The following is a 19,380-nucleotide window of genomic DNA, read 5'->3' on the forward strand; positions in this document are numbered from 1 at the left end:
TAATATCTGGCCTTCATTATTACAGTTCATACATGTACGCGTTATCTAACGGCGCGCGTGATCGGTCAAGAGTCGGTCATTAACGTTAATTCCCGACGACGATTTCGGTATATAAAAAACAACAGTAAACTGGCATTTTTCAGAATGTTTTCTGATGAAACACAATCACCAACTGTTGGGAAATGTAAGAACGTGGTTCGGGCTCGGGCATAAACAACCGATCATGCCCTCATTGCTATTAGTGAACCCAGGGGCGTAGCCAGCTTTCTTGGTCGGGGGGGGCAAAATAAAATTTTGGGGGCACAGACGAAAAAAATTGCAGTTGCATCATACAATACATAGAGACTGTATGTCTTCGAGCTTGCCGAAAAGGGCCTTATTGGGATGATGTGCGCGCGTAGCGCGAAAAAAATGGTATTTTACACTATTTTCGCCCATTATCCGGCTAAAAAGGGCTTTATTGTTACAATGTGCGCGCGTAGCGCGGAAAAAATTTGTATTTTACACTATTTTGGCCCTGAATTTTTGCTAGAAAAGGGCTCCTTGCCCTTTTTTTTCCTTTGCCCTCCTGATTTTCTCTTTCATTTCTTGTCAGAGGGGCACTTTTTCTTTCATTTTTTTGTCAGTGGGGGGCACTCTGCCCCCCGCTGGCTACGCTACTGAGTGAACCCCTAAAATGATCAGGGTTTTCTTTAAGCATTTTTTGGTACCCTTTCAATTGTGATTTTGTCCTCTGATAGGGTATCAAATATTGCCCAGAGGGTATTTGTTATATTTTAACATGTTTATAATTAAAGACCGAATTAAAAAGACTAATTTGCGTCTGACGTCATGACAAATGCGCGCCGTGATTGGTTGCTGACCTGCGCAGTATGGCATTTTTGGTCTGATTGACAGGACGTCATACGCAAACTAGTCTTTTTAATTCGGTCTTCAATTTAATAGCAATGTGTGTCTCAATTTCACTGACTTGTTGACCCACATTATGTTTTCACCAGAACGCTCTAAAGTGGGGTGTATGTGTGTGTGTGGGGGGGGTGGGGGGTGGATGGCAGGGGGTTGTTGAAGGGGGTGCAACCGAAAATGTTCTTCTCCATATTTTACGTTAGTAAATTGAGTTTATTGCCTCTCTATCTATGGTTCATTTGTCATAATATAATTTTGTCGTTTATCACTACCACAAATGTCAGGAAAATATCGCGTTTTTCTACATCAAATCATCGAATAATAATTATGAATGCGTACGTTTTCAAGATTTTGTACGCGTTGGACTTTGTACTTTGCATTTGAAGGGGTACGGAAAGTACATGAACGAATAAATACGCTTGATTTGTAATGGATGATGCTAGAATTTAACAATTGGTAGACATAATACTCATACTGCAGTTACTGTCCGTTTTCCTATACACAATACACAGTGCTCCTGACCATTGACGCGTAACCTCTACAAATAGTGTATGTTAGAAGTATAGGCAATTGCCTAGTTAACGTCGCTGTGTGAAAAATAACCGGCCAATATTAAAAGTACTCTTCTGAAATTCTAGAAAATATAGTTTTGTAACATGTCCTAAATTTTTAGCTAATTTAGATGTTTGGAAATATTCGCACTTTCACATGATGCAGTCATGTCTACAGTAGAATTCACCTCGACCTTTGCAGGACTTAAACCCCATTAAAAGCTATTAAACCAAGATAACACTCATTGAAACAGCTCAACTGATTAAATCGGATCTTCTCTGGTTGTGCACATGTGTCTGTTTTATATGTGCGGTATCGCAATGAGCTGGTATAATACAGCTTCAGTTGGGTCCCCGATTATAAAGGAAACGCAAGGAAACAATGGTATGTGGACCTTTGTTCACGAAATGAGACAATGGTCTGCTTTTTGTTAACCAGCATTCTTGAAAATGAGCAACATAATGATTGTTGACTTAACACGGTTTTTTTTTGGTGTTATCTGTCGTTTACATATCCTTCCTAAAACACAAAAGTGCGACTATTTCCAAACACCTAAATTAGCTAAAAATTTAGGACATGTTACAAAACTATATTTTCTAGAATTTCATAGAATACTTTAAATGTAGCTTGTACCGTTTTTTTGTGGCATCCTTCAGAACTGAGCGGTCCGTTACCAATATAGCTCAATATTTTCGGTCAAATCTCCATTCAATTAACACGGGGAGTTGGCTAGCTATGAGCTAGCTATGCCTTGCCCTCACTCATATTTTACGAAAGTGCGACTATTTCTGAACATCTAACCTATCTGTAATTTTAGGTCATGTTAGAGAAATATATTTGCTAGAAGTTTGGAGAATACTTTAAATATTGGCCGGTTATTTTTCACACAGTGATGTTAACTAGGCAAATGCAATATACTTCTAACATACACTATTTGTAGAGGTCATGCGTCAATGGTGAGAACACTGTGTATTGTGTATAGGAAAACGGACAGTAACTGCAGTATGATGCACCTTGGTGTTTTAGTGTATGTTATAGGTAATAAGACATTGCTTAGTTAACGTCGCTGTGTGAAAAATAACCGGCCAATATTAAAAGTACTCTTTGGAGAGAAGATCTGATGTAACATAGTTGAGCTGTTTTCAATGAGTGTTATCTTGGTTTAATAGCTTTTAATGGGGTTTAAGTCCTGCAAAGGTCGTGGTGAATTCTATTGTAGACATGACTGCATCATGTGGACTTTAACAAATGAGAACTGCATGAGAAGGCTCCTCCAGGTCCACTACTCTACGCATACTACCAACAAACAAGTAAGAGCAATGATCATGATGATAGAAAGTTTCATTGGAGAGCATGAACACCTGATCTCCATTGTGAAAAGAAGACAACTCCAGTGGTTTGGCCATGTGATCAGATGGACGAACAGTCTAGCACACACCATTCTGCAGGGAGGTACAGATGGGGTAAGGAAGAGAGGAAGACCAAAGAAGACGTGGATTGATAACATCAAAGACTGGACTGGATTGAACTTTGACCAGCTCATACGATCAGCTGAGGACAGAGAACTTTGGAAATTATGCATCTCTAAAGCTATCACTACGTCGCCCCAACGGCCTCCTAGCTACGGAACATAGAAAGATAGATAGATAGATTAACAATTGGTAGATCCTTTGTTGTTTGTATCAATATTGTGTCGTATGCAGCATGGATATTAATCATAGTGGGTCAGTGGCACAATTTAGACCCTATTTAGCTGTAACCCTGAAAAAATCACCCAAGCTATATCAGATCTGACACATAGCACTAAAATGTTATATAAAAACGACCATTCATCAAAATGTCAGTGCGATGACTATAAAATTATAACTTGTCACGCATAATATATGGTTTACAAAAGAGTACTCAAAAGATTCATCTCTTAATGCCTAATGAAAAATTAGTTCATGGGGTATCATTTGTTAAAAGTTTGCAAGTTTAAGGGAGCTGTCACCCCCTTTACACAGTGCTTTTTTGAGACCTGAGAGCACATCGGACACACCGAATTGCACTTTGAATACGAGGAATGCTCTTCTGATATCAACTGATTTTGATTTTTCTTTAAATTTGCAATATTATTATAAATTTGTACATCTGTTACCATGGTTACAAGCGCGAAGTTCGGCACAAAGTACTGACGTCACGCTCTCGAAGAAGCCAAATGGACTGTAGTCCGAAATTTTCGTATGAAAAAACGTGTCAAATATGACAAAATCGTCATGAAATTACGATTTGTTTGTTTTGTTATTGAACATTTGTGAAAGCTGCAATTGGTGATGTTCGATGCCAATAAATGAATATAGTTTGAAGTTACTAATTACTAATACAAGATTTCTATTCAGTGGCGTAGCCAGGATTTTGGAACCGGAGGGGCACAACTTGTAAATGTACCGACGGAAATATTTTTTGCCGACGGAAGTTGTGATTTGTTGACCCAAATTTTTTTTGCATGGTTTGAAAAAGTGAAGAGCAAAAAAAAAAAGAAAGGATAATAGGCAGTACCGAGACATAAAAATTTTAATGTACGTTCAATTTAATTCACAATTTTCATCATTTTTTTTACAATTCTCCCCTTTTTTCTGTCACCCTGGGTAGAAAATAGTCTATTGTTAACCCAATTTTTTTTTTCACCAACGCCTTCCGTCTACCGACGGCCTTACATGAACCGACGGCCATGACGAGCGGGGGGCACCGGCCCCCTGACTCCGCTGGCTACGCCACTGTTTCTATTGCGAACGCCCGCACATGCCCACCGTCGCGTCGCTAAGGTACCTGATTGGTACACACAGAGTAGCTCAGAGTACCAACACAGTACCAACGGACCCAATAGCAGTGGTACTTCACTGGACACTGGTAATCCCCTGGTACTATAAACTACCAGCCAAGTACCTTGGCGATGGTATACCTGTGCAGGTGGCTGCAATAGGAATCTTGTATAGTGGCGGCATGTTTAGCCATAGACCATAATGGTCTATGGTTTAGCCTATGTATGTTCCAAAAATGTCAAAATTGAATTTTCATAAATTTGGTTTGACAAATCTCTAATGTTGTTTTACTCATATAATTTAACTTTCTCCACGCGGATGTCGACTGCAGACGACAAGTTTCATTTTTATTAAATTCAAAAATTTCAGAATTGTAGATTTTCATGACCATATTTGGAATAAGCATCAAAAATGCATAACAATGAGTACAAACAAGCCTTGTATTGGTTCAGTGGTTCTTAAGATAGCTCTTGATATTTTGCAAAAATATCTCAAAACTTGTACTTTTTTTAATGTTAAAGCCTATGGCAGAGCATTAAGTAGGTTAATGGTTCCTATTATTATGTACTTGGAATGGAGACAAAACATCATGTTCTTATTAATGCTTTGCGTGCTAGCCATGCGCTTCAATGGAAAAAGTTCAAGTTTTGAACTATTTTCTCAAAATATCAAGAGCTATCTTAAGAACTACTGGATCAATACTAGGCGTGTTTGTACTCATTTTAATGCATTTTTCATGCTGATTCCAAATATGGTCATGAAAATTTACATTTCTGAAATTTTTGAATTTTAATTTTTTTTTGAAACATGTCGTCTGCAGTCGACACCCGCGTGAAGAGAGTTAATGCTAAGTAAGGAAAAGTCACGTACCATGTGTACACGTTATGTCACGTGAAGTTGACAAAATCGTACCGACAAAACTTTCAAAGATTCATTTGTTGCCCTTGTGTTGACAATTTGTCATAATAAATATGTGATCAAATTTGGTGCATTCAATGGATATAAGATGTCCTAATTATTTATATTATTCATTTTGTTGTTGTTGTTGTTGTTGTTGTTGTTGAAAAGTGTGTCAAGAAAGCGCGTCCGGGGAGCGTCCGGGCCCTCAATGATACGCTAAACCTAACCGTAACCGTAACCCTAACCCTAACATAATGGGCCGCAATACACCCAACTAACCCTAAACCCGATTCCTGGCCTTACGCACATCTATTGTGATACTCACATACGCTACGTTGGCGTAAGAGGTTACAATCTAAAATAAATACTTTATTTGGCAAATGAGGCTGTCGAATTCGGCACTCATATCTTAAGTAACGTGCAGACTGGAGATACTCTGTACAAAATAGTTTGCCTAATACTGAAATTTTACTTCATCGCTCAGTGAGCGATGAGCGATTGGTATTTGACTTATAAATAAGGTTATTAAGGTAGCTCGCTTTTCCCAACGCAACAAAAAGCGCGCTACCTTATTGGCTACAGTCTGTCCACTCTGAAGTACAAAGTGACAACGCGCGCGTATACAGCGAGTAGTGCTGCGTCTCTGTTTCAGGTATGCGTGTATTCAAAGTCGGCACAATGTGTGCGTCCGCGTCTGTACTTTGTACTTCAGAGTAGACTGACTGTACAAGCCAATCGCTATCTGTCAGCAATGAAACATAATTCCGATTAACTTTGCCGCTTTAAACTTATCCAATATTCAATGGTACTCATTAGGAGAACAACGACTTGCTGACTTGCAAAGACTTGCTGTCTGATAACACTGAATGAGACAAATGTGACGCGTCATGTCAGAAGGAGACACTTTTGGGCAGGTTATCAATTTTGAGGATTTTATATATCTTAAATATAGAGATATTTTGCTCCACAACGCCGTTTTCTCCAATGAAATCGGACATTCCTAAGCGAAGATATTGAGTTCGTAAGTTATGGTATTATAAAATTGGAAATCGAGATATCGGCCTTTAAAAATATTATTGACAATGTTGAGAGTAGGAATTACATTGAAAAATGTCTCAAAACATACAAGATGCCAGTTTATACCAGTCTGAAACTATCAGACAATATTTTAATTATAAATAACATCATAAATTCGCAACAAACCCAAATTGTGAAAAAATCACCCCGGGCAGATTTTTGGCTATTTCTCCCGTTACGATCCTGCCCAAAAGTGTCTCCTTTTGACATGACACGTCACAAATGTCTTTATATGCATAATATTCTGTAGCAAAGTACGTGTGCTATTTACCTCGTTCTTTCTGTCTGCTTTTGACAAAGCAGTTGTGTCGTCTGTGATTTCAGTCATTGTCATCTTCGGTCTGCCACGGGTATTACCCGCCAAATAACCACGGGCTTAAAACAAATGCCTACACGTAATGTTCGTCAAAGCTTGGTGTAGCTGAAATGAAAAGACAGAAAGAAATATCAACATAAAATATTTCTTTGTTATGTTATTAATCATGTTAATAACAAATATTGTTGGCCTATGCCCAGCAATAAGATTCGGTTCCTTATATGGTAAATTTTGTTCTTATGGATCCAGTAAAGCTAAGTTTAGACTATGCCATAGCCGATTTTTTGATAAATAAAAATGCTATTAATCACGATGAACTCAAAATTATACTGATGTTTATAATTATAATTAGTGACAGTAAAAGTAAAGTATACGTATGTTATTGAATGCAACATATCTTGCATAGGGCTCACTTCCTAAAATATTTTCATTTTGGGACCTATAAGAGTATTGATCGCAAAAGCCAGAGTAAAAAATATCTGAACAAACAGAGGGAGTACGGTGACTGGAAAGATGAGATGTGAAAATCTATTAATAATTGAAAACAAATTATTCTTAAACACTTTAGAAAGTTCCTGCACTCTTTGGTTCTTTACCTGTGTGATATGCATTGACACGATATCACACACTTTAGCGCGTGCGTGTCGCGTCGTCGCGATACTCGTACGCGCTATTTGAACCAATCCTCTCATATAACACGCAATATCATTATTTTTGGCGTAAAACCATTTGATACGGGGTGGGGTGCAACCTGACCGGGGGAGTATCGACCGTATTCCGACAATTTTCAATGGAACTTTTCAAAGTTTTCACTTCAATTGGGGTGGGGGGTGGCTGTGCCCGTGCCCCTATATGACACTACGCCACTGACAAGCAGGTTTGGGTCGAAGACCCCTCGAAATATTACTGTGTAATAAAGGTCTGAAAAAAGTTTAATCACGCGGACGATTGGCAGTTTAATGGTTTAGTGTTTTCAAGAGACCTTTGGTCTGTGACTGTTGCAATTGACTGACCCAAATATAAACAATGACAGATGGTAGGTTCATTGACATATCAAGGCCTTATTGACAATGCATTCAGATAACCAATACGTAATAATAGAAGGCTGATAAAACATGCAGAACTGAACATTTCCCACGCTTAATTGATTGACTGATCATAATCAATGTAAATAACTATTGTTTTGGTCCTATACAAAGGGATGCTCCTCAATTGAGCAGAGGCGCAGATTACAAGGGTAAACCCCGGTTTCAGGTCGATAGTCTGAATGGTCGTTAGTCCAAGAACCCAATAACTTAGTTATAAACCCTAATCTTTACCCGAACCCTGAACTTCACCCCTTACCCTATGACATAATAACCTAAGCCATATTCATAACCCAGACTTTAATCCTAACTCTGACCCTAACCATGCTACCCTACAGTTGGTCCACTCTGAAATACAGAGTGACAACGCGCGCGTATACAGTGCGTAAACAGTTCGCAGTGCTGCGTCTCTGCTGCGGGTATGCGTGCCTTCAAAGTCGGCACAATGTGTGCGTCCGCGTCAGTACTTTGTACTTCAGAGTAGACTGACTGTAGCCGAATCTTGTCCCTAGCACTAGCCTTAACCCTAACCTTATTCTTATATCGAATCCTAACCTAAACTGCCCTAAACCCTAAATTGAACCCTTTTTGACCTACATGCATAATGAAAGAGAGGGATAAAAAGACTAAATCGCGTCTGACGTCATCTGTCAATCAAACTCGAGCACGGTTTGTTTACAAGTGTCGTGATGATATAGGCCCCTAAGTTGCTTAACCGTACGGCAGTAAACATGGTAAAACCGGGCGCCCTATTGTTAATTTTGCACCTTCAAACATATACAAACCATCTCAAAAGTATGGTCTTCATAGTAGGAAACTTTCTTTCCCGAAGGCACCATGTCAACAATGGCTGTATAGAAAAGTTGCTTTTCATAGTTGCCTCGTACACGTATGTAATTTTCGCCATTTTCTGATATTCCTTTTCTCCGATCGGCACCAGATAAATCGACCCTCCTTTTACGCGCTATTAGCCAATCAAGGATCGTATTGCCAGATGACGCCAGACGCGGTTTATTCTTTTTATATCTGTCTTTCATTATAATAACCTTCGGATTAATAGCACTGACTAATAATGGACCGTTCCCGGCCCGATATGTCAGTATCGTGATTTAGACACAATGCTACTGAAACGCAATGTTGGTCGATGTTTAAATATTGCCAATTCCAGCCTTTCTAGTGTTTAAATTTGGACCTATTTAGCACACATTTTTCAATTTAGCTTTCAACATAAAAATTCTTGAGTATTTCCTTATGTCATTGGTGGTAACAACATTTCCCACCCGATTAGTTGTGCATGTGCTACACACACAAACATTACTAGCAATAGCATTCCATATACTTGTCAATGTAAAATTATGAAACATGAATTTCATCCACGGCGTTGTCTTTTTAAAGACATTTCTTGTTAGACGATTGTGATCAGTTTCATCATGATTTTAGGAACAAAAAAACACTTTTCATGTTCATTAGGTCACCACTGCGTCGCGGCTTGCCGCACATTCTTCATTTTTAATGTTACGATATTTGAATGGACATGTTTGGGGTTGAATATGCCAAAATCCTATTGTAAAATAGAACATTATTCATCGCACTGTTCTAATTTGGTTAAGTTAATTAACTCTCTTCACGCGGGTGTCGACTGCAGACGACAAGTTTCAAAATTTTTAAAAATTCAAAAATTTCAGTAATGTAAATTGTCATGACCATATTTGGAATAAGCATAAAAAATGCATTAAAATGAGTACAAACAAGCCTAGTATTGGTCCAGTAGTTTTTAAGATAGCCCTTGATATTTTGAGAAAATATTTCAAGACTTCAACCTTTTCCGTTGAAGCGCATGGCTAGCACGCAGAGCATTAAAGGCCCGATTAAAGGTCACTGAAGGTTAACCTTTAGGTAAATGAACGAGGATGGAGAATATTGCCACTGAGGCAACAGTCATGCTATACCATACCATTTTTCACCTTAATGTGGCAGTGGCGTCAACGCGTTGAAGCAGCTGTTTCGTTCGCGCATTTTATATGCAGCGTCTTTACGCGTATGTACGCTAGCGCTTTGAGGGAACGCTAGCGATCTGAGGCTGCGCCAAATGAAATACGCACTGACTTCACTGCTACTTCTGGTACAATATGTGTTTGAAATGACAAAAATGCTATTAGGAATGAACCACCATGATCACGGAAATCACTCTGAGGTGAACAACCTCTGTCTTATTCGTGTTATTTCGAGCATCACAGACAAGAAATGCACACTTGTATAGTATAGACTCTATCAAGTACTACGTCACGCTCGTCCAGGCAAGGGGAAATTTGCCCCCCTCCCCAAATATTTTTCTTGCCCCCAACTTTTGAAACAAAACCCCAATATCACATAAATTCCCACTTTTTGCGGCAATTTTGGGCAAAATTAGTTGATTTTGCCCCCTGAAATTCACTTCCCCTGCCCAAAGCCCCCCTGGAACCGCCACTGGCAATACCATAGTATGCCTATCTGTACGATACTGTTACAAAACTGTAAATCGTCAATCGACATGCAATTTTAAAATCCAACGTTGTGTGCATCGCGCATTAGGCCTATGTTTCACGACCGGGCACATTTTCTGATATCATTATCATACACATGAACCAGTTTGTATCATCAACTGATATTTATGGAAAGAAATAGACCACGACAATGTGCAACATAATAAGTAAACTGTGATTAAAGTGCAGCAACTGTTCCATGTCATGATAATAACAAATAACAATATTTAAATATTTAAACAATAATTGAAATTTGATTTCTTATGCAATGAACTGAAAGATTTTACTTTTTTGAATACTTTTAATGACAAAAATAATGTGAGTAGGCCTATAATGATACAAGTAGGCCAAAACATTAATCATAATACGTGTGACATTGGTGCATGAAAATTGTAATATGCCCCGAGACTTCCTGTCGCTTGTCGCTCAGCGGCAAGCGGCGTGAAGTATCAGCCAATGACAAGCCTCGATTGTGTCATTTTGTCTGCAATGCGCGTGCGTTACGCCGCTCAGCAGCAAGCCGCATGGTAGTATGAAACCAGCATTAGGGTGTTCATGCCTACGAAAATAATGTCAACAAGTAGGTCAGAACATGTAACATTACTGCTTGCTTTGAAATCATTTTGAAAAGAAATTTAAATGGATCGTTAATGTTTATTTGTGATGGAGACAAACAACATTTGAAGTCACTAAAGCAGAAAAAATGAAGCTCGCTATACGTGACATGCATCGAGACAACGTATGAAGATGTCTTAAAATGAAATCATAGTATATATATATACAGGGCTGTCAACCTTTTGCAACAAATTATTCATGACGATGCGTGAGATTTTACTCATTTTCCAGCTTTTTGCGTGAGATTATACTACCTTGGCGTGAGACCGTGAGAAAGTGACCCAATGCGTGAGACTCACGGCCAATGCGTGAGAGTTGACAGCCCTGTATATAGATATAATATGCAATTAATTGAACGAGCACGAGTATATTAACTTGATGTGAGGAAGCAAGTGAAACACAGACGATAATAGCCTATTCCAGTTGAAATTAACACCCCTGTGGAAGATTTTGCAAACACCTTCCACAGGGGGAGCAAGTTTTTCAAATGTAATTGGTCAGAGTTAATCATTTTGAAACCCATACTCCCCTGTATTAGGGTTTTACCTATATCTTCCACAACTGGAGTGAGTATTTCAAATGGAAGTTACCTAAATGTCTATTCTATTTGAAACTCATACTCCCTCTGTGGACGACTTTAGTTAAATCTTCCACGGGGAAAGTGTGGAGTTATGGAATAGCCATATGCAGCGGGGTCAAAAAAATATTAAAATGTAGACACAGAAGTAGGTAAAGTTCGAAGGCCGAAAATGACCAATTGAACTTAAAGCCGACAGGTGTGCAAAACCTCTATACTAGTATTAGGTTTAGTTCGTCGGTTTGAGTGCACAGTGATTTTCATTACTAGTGCACTTTTGTATTGGATACTTGATTCTTGTCATGCATTGGATCAAGATTCATCCTTGCTGGTTTTGTCCAGCAAGATAAAGATTAGACACATTTTCACCAACGTAATAGTGAAGGCTTGAGGAGGGTAGGGTCAATATTGCCTTTGACGCCTGCATTAGGTCTGCAACAGTCCAGAAGAGTGCCAAATAGGCTATGATACACAAGTAATGATTGCATAATAATACACATGAAGACCTGAGCGCAAGAAGACCGTAAGTCATCTGGCCCCTCAACATGTATACACTAAAGTTGCGTATAGTTTGGTAATGTTTTATACATGTTCAGGGGCGGGCCAAAACAAATCTTTCACAACCTTTCATGATGTTTTCATCCTGGAATATGTATTAAACATTATAACACCCTAAGAAACTATACGTAACTTTAGTGTATACATGTTGAGGGGCCAAGTGGACTTACGGTCTTCTTGCGCTCAGGTCTTCACATGTATTAGAATGGCTGCATTGCATTAATCTCATTATCTCTCCCTACATGCCATACGGTCAGTCACACTGGACTAAGAAATCCACAAGGTAATCCAATGTATGCACATGTATTCAGTATATTATGTGCCCGATCCTTTACTGTGGGGATGACGTCATGGTTTATTTAACCCCATGAGAACTACCTGCCGATTGGCCAAAAAGAAGTTTTCATTATCATTTGGCCCAATCAGCAGCATTGTTAGAATAATTTCACCACGCAAAAAAATGGGGTGAATTATTTGTAAAGCTCCATTCTGATTGGTGATTAAAGTGAAAATATCATGTAATTGACCAATCAGAGGCAATGTTAGATCGGCAGGTAGTGCTCAATGGAATGGCTAAACCTGTTTCCAAATCCAAGAGGAAAACCAACTTAAGTCATTGATGCACTCACGCAACGCATTTGTTATACACACATCCAAATTTACAAAACTAATAAATGATATTGCTCAGTCATAATATGATTAAAATATCAGTTGAAACAATGAAGTTAAGTAGCTGCACCCATCATGAATATCAAACTACAATACCGGTAATTGAATATAGTGTGTAGATTTTATATGTAAAAACAAACTGACCAGGAGAATCAAGAATTCTACGGAAAGCCGTATCGGGTATTGAAACGGCAACGATTAAATGTACGCCAGCGATGAACGGAGTTTCATTGTTGTCGTAGTTTATTATTTTTTTTAACGGCATCTTTATAGAGGGTAGCCCAGATCAGTGAACAAAGCACTGCTTCCCACTGGGGCCCTCTTTACATATTAAAATACACAGAGATACAAAGTTATAAAAAAATATACAAATATTGAAAAATAAAATTTCCTTAATCTTAAATTACAAAGACTGTATAAATTGCACTTTTGTAAATTGCATGCATATCAATAAAATAAAGTCTGCACAAGAAGCAACGCAGCTGCCACAAAGTACTAGTATCGTCTTCATCGTTGCTGCTTTACGTTTTCATCAAAGCTGTATGTCCGATACGGCTTGCGGTATAGTCAGTCAATGAATATAAATCAAGATTTGACAAGGTAAATCAAGATTTGACAAGTTAAATCAAGATTTTAATGTCGAAAGATATTAAATCACTCGCCATGCATAGATAATTTAGGACCTGTCAAGATTTCTTTGCAGTACACTGAACATAAAAAATAACAGAATTAATCGTCATGCCCCGTTTCCCTATAGCTTGCCCCAGGCCCATGGGGCAGAGCAATCAATGTCTAACCATAGACTCTGGTATAACATCGTTGGACTGATCAACTGGCAGGTTTATGCAGGAACTAAATACCAGCAATTATACTGAAAGCTACTGAATATTCTAGGATTTGGGCAGGTAACCTTATTCTTTATCACAATGTTCTGCGAGTTGGACACTTTTATTATCATGGATTATGTTATACCATATAATGCTGAGCTTGTGTAACACTCTTATTTATAAATAAATCCAGATGTGCTGTTAACCCGGCTCAAGCTCAACTCTAAAACTTGTACATGTATACCCATTCACCTCTTCGACCGACCCCGTTGAAAATGTGTAAAAAATAGCGGCGTCTTTTTTTGTTCATATTTAAATTTTCATATAGCCTATTTGTTATAATAATTCGCAAAATGTTTGCCTTTGACCAGGTATAAGTATAACCTTAAGGGCTGGGGTATGAACGTTTGGACAGTATTTATTTTAGGACATTAGAGCACATCAGACATCGAATTGCATTCTGAATACGAAGAATGTCATTCTGATATCAAATAATTTTGATTTTTTGAAATTCACAATGTAATACACATTTTATGGCAAATCATTAAAATTTGATATTTTTGATATTTAACAGTACTCGAAGTAAATTTATAAATCTGATGATTTATACTTAACGTGTATGTAGGTGGGATGAAAAGCCGACGATCAATTGAAAATTTTGACCTTTTGTATTGAAGATATGGATTTTTTCCCAAAACACCAAAAAAAATTAGGTCTTTTTGGGAAAAAATCTATATCTTCAATATGAAAGGTCAAAATTTTCAATTGATCGTCGGCTTTTCCTCCCAGCTACATACACTTTAAGAATATATCATTAGATTTATAAAATTTACTTGGAGGACTGTTATATATCAAAATTTGAAAAATATCAAATTTTTATAATTTGTCATAAAATTTGTATTATATCGTGATTGTCAAAAAATGAAAATTATTTGATATCAGAAAGACATGCTTTGTATTCAGAATGCAATTCGATACGTCTGAGGTGCTCTCATGTTCCATAAAAAATACTGTCGAAACGCTCAAAACGCTCATTCCAGATCCCTTAACCCTAACTCTAAAACAGGATGAATGTGCGCAGGGGAAACCAGAATTGTGCCGGGTGCGCAGGGTAAACCAGAATTGTACCGCACTAGACCAAAGGAATGAGATGGATATTGTTATACGCCTATTGGGCTATTCCATTTAAAACCCACACTACCCCTGAGGAAGATTTTGGAAATATTTTCCACAAGGGGAGTATGATGTTTTTCTAATATAATTGGTCAGGGTTAATCATTTTGAAACCCATACTCCCCCTGTAGTAGCCTTACCTCCACAACTGGAGTGAGTATTTCAAATGAAAGTTACAAAATGTCTATTCTATTTTAAACTCATACTCCCTCTGTGGAAGACTTTAGCTAAATCTTCCACAGGGGTACATGTAGTGTGGAATTTAAATGGAATAGCCCATACTCGTACATGATTGTGGGAAGGAATTTTTATCAGACTTCTGGTAGAGAAATTCAGGATCCAAGTAGTAAACATTAGAGAGGATTATCCTCAGGAAGGATGCAAAATTTGTGTTTGATATTTGACACAAGAAAATTCTACATCAAAAGTGACACCTCCCAACGTGTGCTCGACTCAATCAGGAACTTTCCTTATTCAATTAGCTTCAATGTCAGCAAATTCAACCAAAACGTTTCAATAACCAGTCTTTCATAACATTATACATTTGCAACCAGTGTTTCGTAACATTACATTGCAATACATCAAAAAACACCACGCGGCCGCGCGGCGAGATCACAAAATATCGAAAAAGATTGAAATAGAGTTATCAACCATATAAATGTACAACTGAGCATGAAATAAAAATTTGATAACTCATTATTATGACATGTTAATGTTATTGAATATAACATTAATGATGTATTAATTGCGGGCTGGTTTCTGTCACTTCTGATCCAAAATTCAGAATCTTTCTCTGGCGGAGTCGGGGGCGGAGTATAAAACAATACTGGACGGGGACATAATATTCATTCAACATTTAGCCCAGATTATTAAAGTCCTGGGCGATAAACATGATAACAGTCCTTTGGCTATACGCACGCTTCCAAGCGTCCGAAAGCGATCATGATAATTATTTTAATAGTGGCATCTCTTTGCCTCTATACACTAGGATCCACAACATGCTCATCTATATCAGGGGCACAGTTCTTTAACCCCAATACATTTGGGTTTACATTCATTGAATGATCTTTGAAAATTTGGGAACTAAAACTCATACTCTGCAACTTGAGCTCAAATTTTGAACTATGATTGTTTAATAGAGGTTATTGAACTATGTCATTGGGATGAGGCCATTGTGGTCCATAGTGATAGGCATAAGGAACATACACACTATACCTTCTCCTGAACTTTGAATCCCCCAAATGAGTTAAATTACAAAAATCAGAATATGACTGGGAATCGAACCCAGTACCCTTGTATTCCAAAGCGAATATCTTAGCTAACTGGGAGGAAAAGCAGACGATCATTTGAAAATGTTGACCTTTTGTATTGAAGATACACATTATAGGTCTTTTTGGAAAAAAAAAAGTATAATATTTATTACGAAAAGTCAACATTTTCAAATGATAGACGGTTTTCCTCCCAGCTACATAATACTTTAAATAAATATCATTAGATTTATAAATTTTACCTCGAGGACTGTTACCTCGAGGACTGTTAAATGTAAAAAATATCCATTAATAATTTGCCATAAAATATCGCAAATTTTAAAACAAACAAAAAATCAAAATTATTTGATCTCAGAAGGACATTCTTCGTATTCAGAATGCAATTCGATATGTCTGATGTGCTCTAATGTCCCACAATAAATCCGGGCAATAAATACTTTTGCTATTCAAAACAACTGTTTACACATACTTTTGTCAACGATTTGTGTCAACGTCTGGTGCATATAAATAATAGATATTAAACGTGTGACATTGACATTATATCATCTCAATAAGTCGCATTCCCAGTTCATTAAACTTCAATAAAAACCATAGCTCAAAATTCGACCAGACGATGTGGAGAATGAGTTTTTGTACAGAACGCTGTCAAAGGCCGGGGTCAAATGTCGCTCTTATGAAATGTAAAAAACATATCTAGGATGAAAGAACCACTAGGATCCACAACATGCTCATCTATCAGGGGCACAGTTCTTTAACCCAAATACATTTGTACATTCATTGAATGACCTTTGAAAATTTGGGAACTAAAACTCATACTCTGCAACTTGAGCTCAAATTTTGCACTATGATTATTTAATAGAGGTTATTGAACTATGTTATTGGGATGAGGCCATTGTGGTCCATAGTGAACTGCGCTCTGTACAGGTGTTCAAAATGAGTGATCTACTAGTATTTAATTTTATAGTACACTGAGTTCCAGGTTATGTTCATAAAGCCATGTATAAATATACAGTTATATCAACGTCATGGCACAGTTCAAATAATTCCATTCTCGATCCTATTCAACAACTATAGCTCAAATATTTAGGGATGAGTTTTTGTACCCAACATATGCAAAGGTCATTATGTGAATGTACAAACATATTGGGGTTACGGAACTCTGCCCCTAGATGCTGAATGTCTGAGACATATAAAGACATGAATAGTTCACATAGTATCACATAATAAAGTTATAATAATAATTGAAATTTTAATCGAAAAAGAAATGAATAGATTATAGGGCAACTTGGATGTTGTTTAAAGATACGCCCAATGTTAACAACCTTTCACCTAGTTAAATTGTATTTTACTGCTAATTAAAATAGTCGTAAAATCGTTATTATAGTATGATATACAACATCAGTTTGATAGTTACAGTTAAAAACTGTTTTGTAGCCTGTAAAGCTGCCAGTCATCTACCGGTAATTACCTTGTTTTATGTTAACTTTGTCCTCGATTCACTTTTTTTTAATACATCATCATAAAATTGGCTATAACCACATGACAATTACAGATATGGATCAAAGTTTCGCTTTCATTGAGAAATTTGCACCAAAAATGGTGAAGTTGATCAAAAGTTTCCATAATTCCAGGGTTAAGACCACCCTTAAAGCCACAGTGACAACAGATGTGGAAATGAGAGTATAAACCTAACAGCTCCTAACTGAGAATAGCAGCTGTAGTCATACTATAAATTCTTGGACAAGGGGGAAGTTAGTGCATATCTGCAAGACTATCCAAACCTTCAAGGTGAAATAAAGTCCTACTCATGTTACCGTCTGACCGTGACTGATGTCTGTTGTTTTCCTGGGAAACACGTAATACCAATATGTGGCTTTAAAACTAGAATATTGTACATTTTTCTTCTGGGACCATTTTCGCCAGCCCATTCGGGGCTGGTACCTGTTTCCGGTTTGGGGTCAGTTTACTCAAGAGATTATATTTTAGTGGTATTGGAATGATTTTTTTTTTTTACTTTTTGTGGTTAAATTTTTTTTAAATATTTTAATTCGATTTGTTAGGAAAAGTAAGTATGTTTTGCCGTTTCAACGAACGAAAACGAGTGAGTATTACCAAAGTTATGTTTGAACTAATTAATTATGACTTTAAAAGTTTAAAGGCCTAAATGTAACAATAATAGTTAATATATATAGCATCATATGGTCAGCAGAAGAAAATCTGACATCACCTATGATGTCATATCAGTGTCCTTGACCGGGGGTTCTTACTCCTTGACCACTGAACAGCGTGATATCATGTTGATAACAGATCTATAGAATCAAAATCTTCATCATATCCCGGATCATATCACAGATTCTCAACAATCTGTGATCATATGGACCATATTGATGTGAAAGTAGTTATCTATCATATCCTGTGTCGTTTTATGGATAAAAATGACTCAAAATGTTATTGATGAAATGGTTGCTATCATAAACATCAGTTTTGTCTTTTCAACGGGAAAAATCCGATGCAAAATAAAGTTTTTAGGGCCTAGCTATATAATATGGGCATAATTTATGCATATAGTATTGAACAATGTACCCCATTTGACATGCACTTATAGATAAATAAATTGTCTTACTTTATTAATTTAATAACTTCTTTATTATAAATAAAATGACACATAACTATTTGATTCATAAAATTACATTCAACAAAATGATTGAAGAGAAAACACACAAGGCACTAGGCAGACTGTTATAGAATGGAGTATGTAAGATGCCATGTCCATAGCTTCGCAGGAGTTTCCGACTAGCAATCAACATGATCAGCACATTATTTTATTTATTTTTTATTTCAGACATATTTAAAGAGGGTAGCCAAGATCAGTGATCCAGCACTGCTTTACACAAGGGCCCTCTGAAAAAAAAAACACAGTTTAAGAGTGAAGATTGTAGTGAGTAACCAGTCCTTTATAAATGTGCTGGCCACTATCTATTATAATATAGTAGGCTTAAACTATACATTGCGAATTAATTAAGTTATTTTAAAATAAAATGTACATGTAAGTTAACTCAAACCGGCAGTGTATATATCGAAAGCAGTGAAATCGGACATTCCTAAGCGAAGATATTGAGTTCGTAAGTTCTGGTATTACAAAATTGGAAATTGAGATATCGTGGGTAAAAAGCTGAAAAGACAAAAAAAACCAACGACAACAACAACAACAACAACAACAAAACAAACAGACCAGAACAATTTGGAGTACATGTAATGAATTAAAAGAGTTGACATGAAATTAGGAATTAATGTTTTCTGCTGTTTCAGTGTGCATGTTCTCATCGTTGATGGTTTGGTGGACTGTCATGTAGATGTAAGCGTGATCCTAAAAATGCCTTTCACATTGACCAAAACTAATTACAAGACCTCTTCTACATTGAGGCTGGCTTTCCTTTTAAAGGGAATTTTATCATATTTAAAATCTTTGCGATACATTTAACTTTGACAACGTTAAATGGTATCACCAGGATTATCAGTGACTTTTGGAAATGA

General features: G+C 37.1%; 1 protein-coding gene across 1 annotated transcript in view; it reads right to left on the bottom strand.

Moving 5' to 3' along the window:
• Positions 1 to 19,380, bottom strand: part of LOC140170206 (uncharacterized) — an 84,587-nt gene that overhangs the window by 11,271 nt on the left and 53,936 nt on the right. The window contains exon 2 of the mRNA XM_072193542.1: positions 6,508 to 6,657. Within this exon, the coding sequence (XP_072049643.1) occupies positions 6,508 to 6,570 (63 nt within the window). The 5' untranslated portion in view covers positions 6,571 to 6,657. The remainder of the gene's footprint in view (positions 1 to 6,507; positions 6,658 to 19,380) is intronic.

This window comes from Amphiura filiformis, chromosome 14 (assembly GCF_039555335.1).
Source record: "Amphiura filiformis chromosome 14, Afil_fr2py, whole genome shotgun sequence".
NCBI lineage: Eukaryota > Metazoa > Echinodermata > Ophiuroidea > Amphilepidida > Amphiuridae > Amphiura > Amphiura filiformis.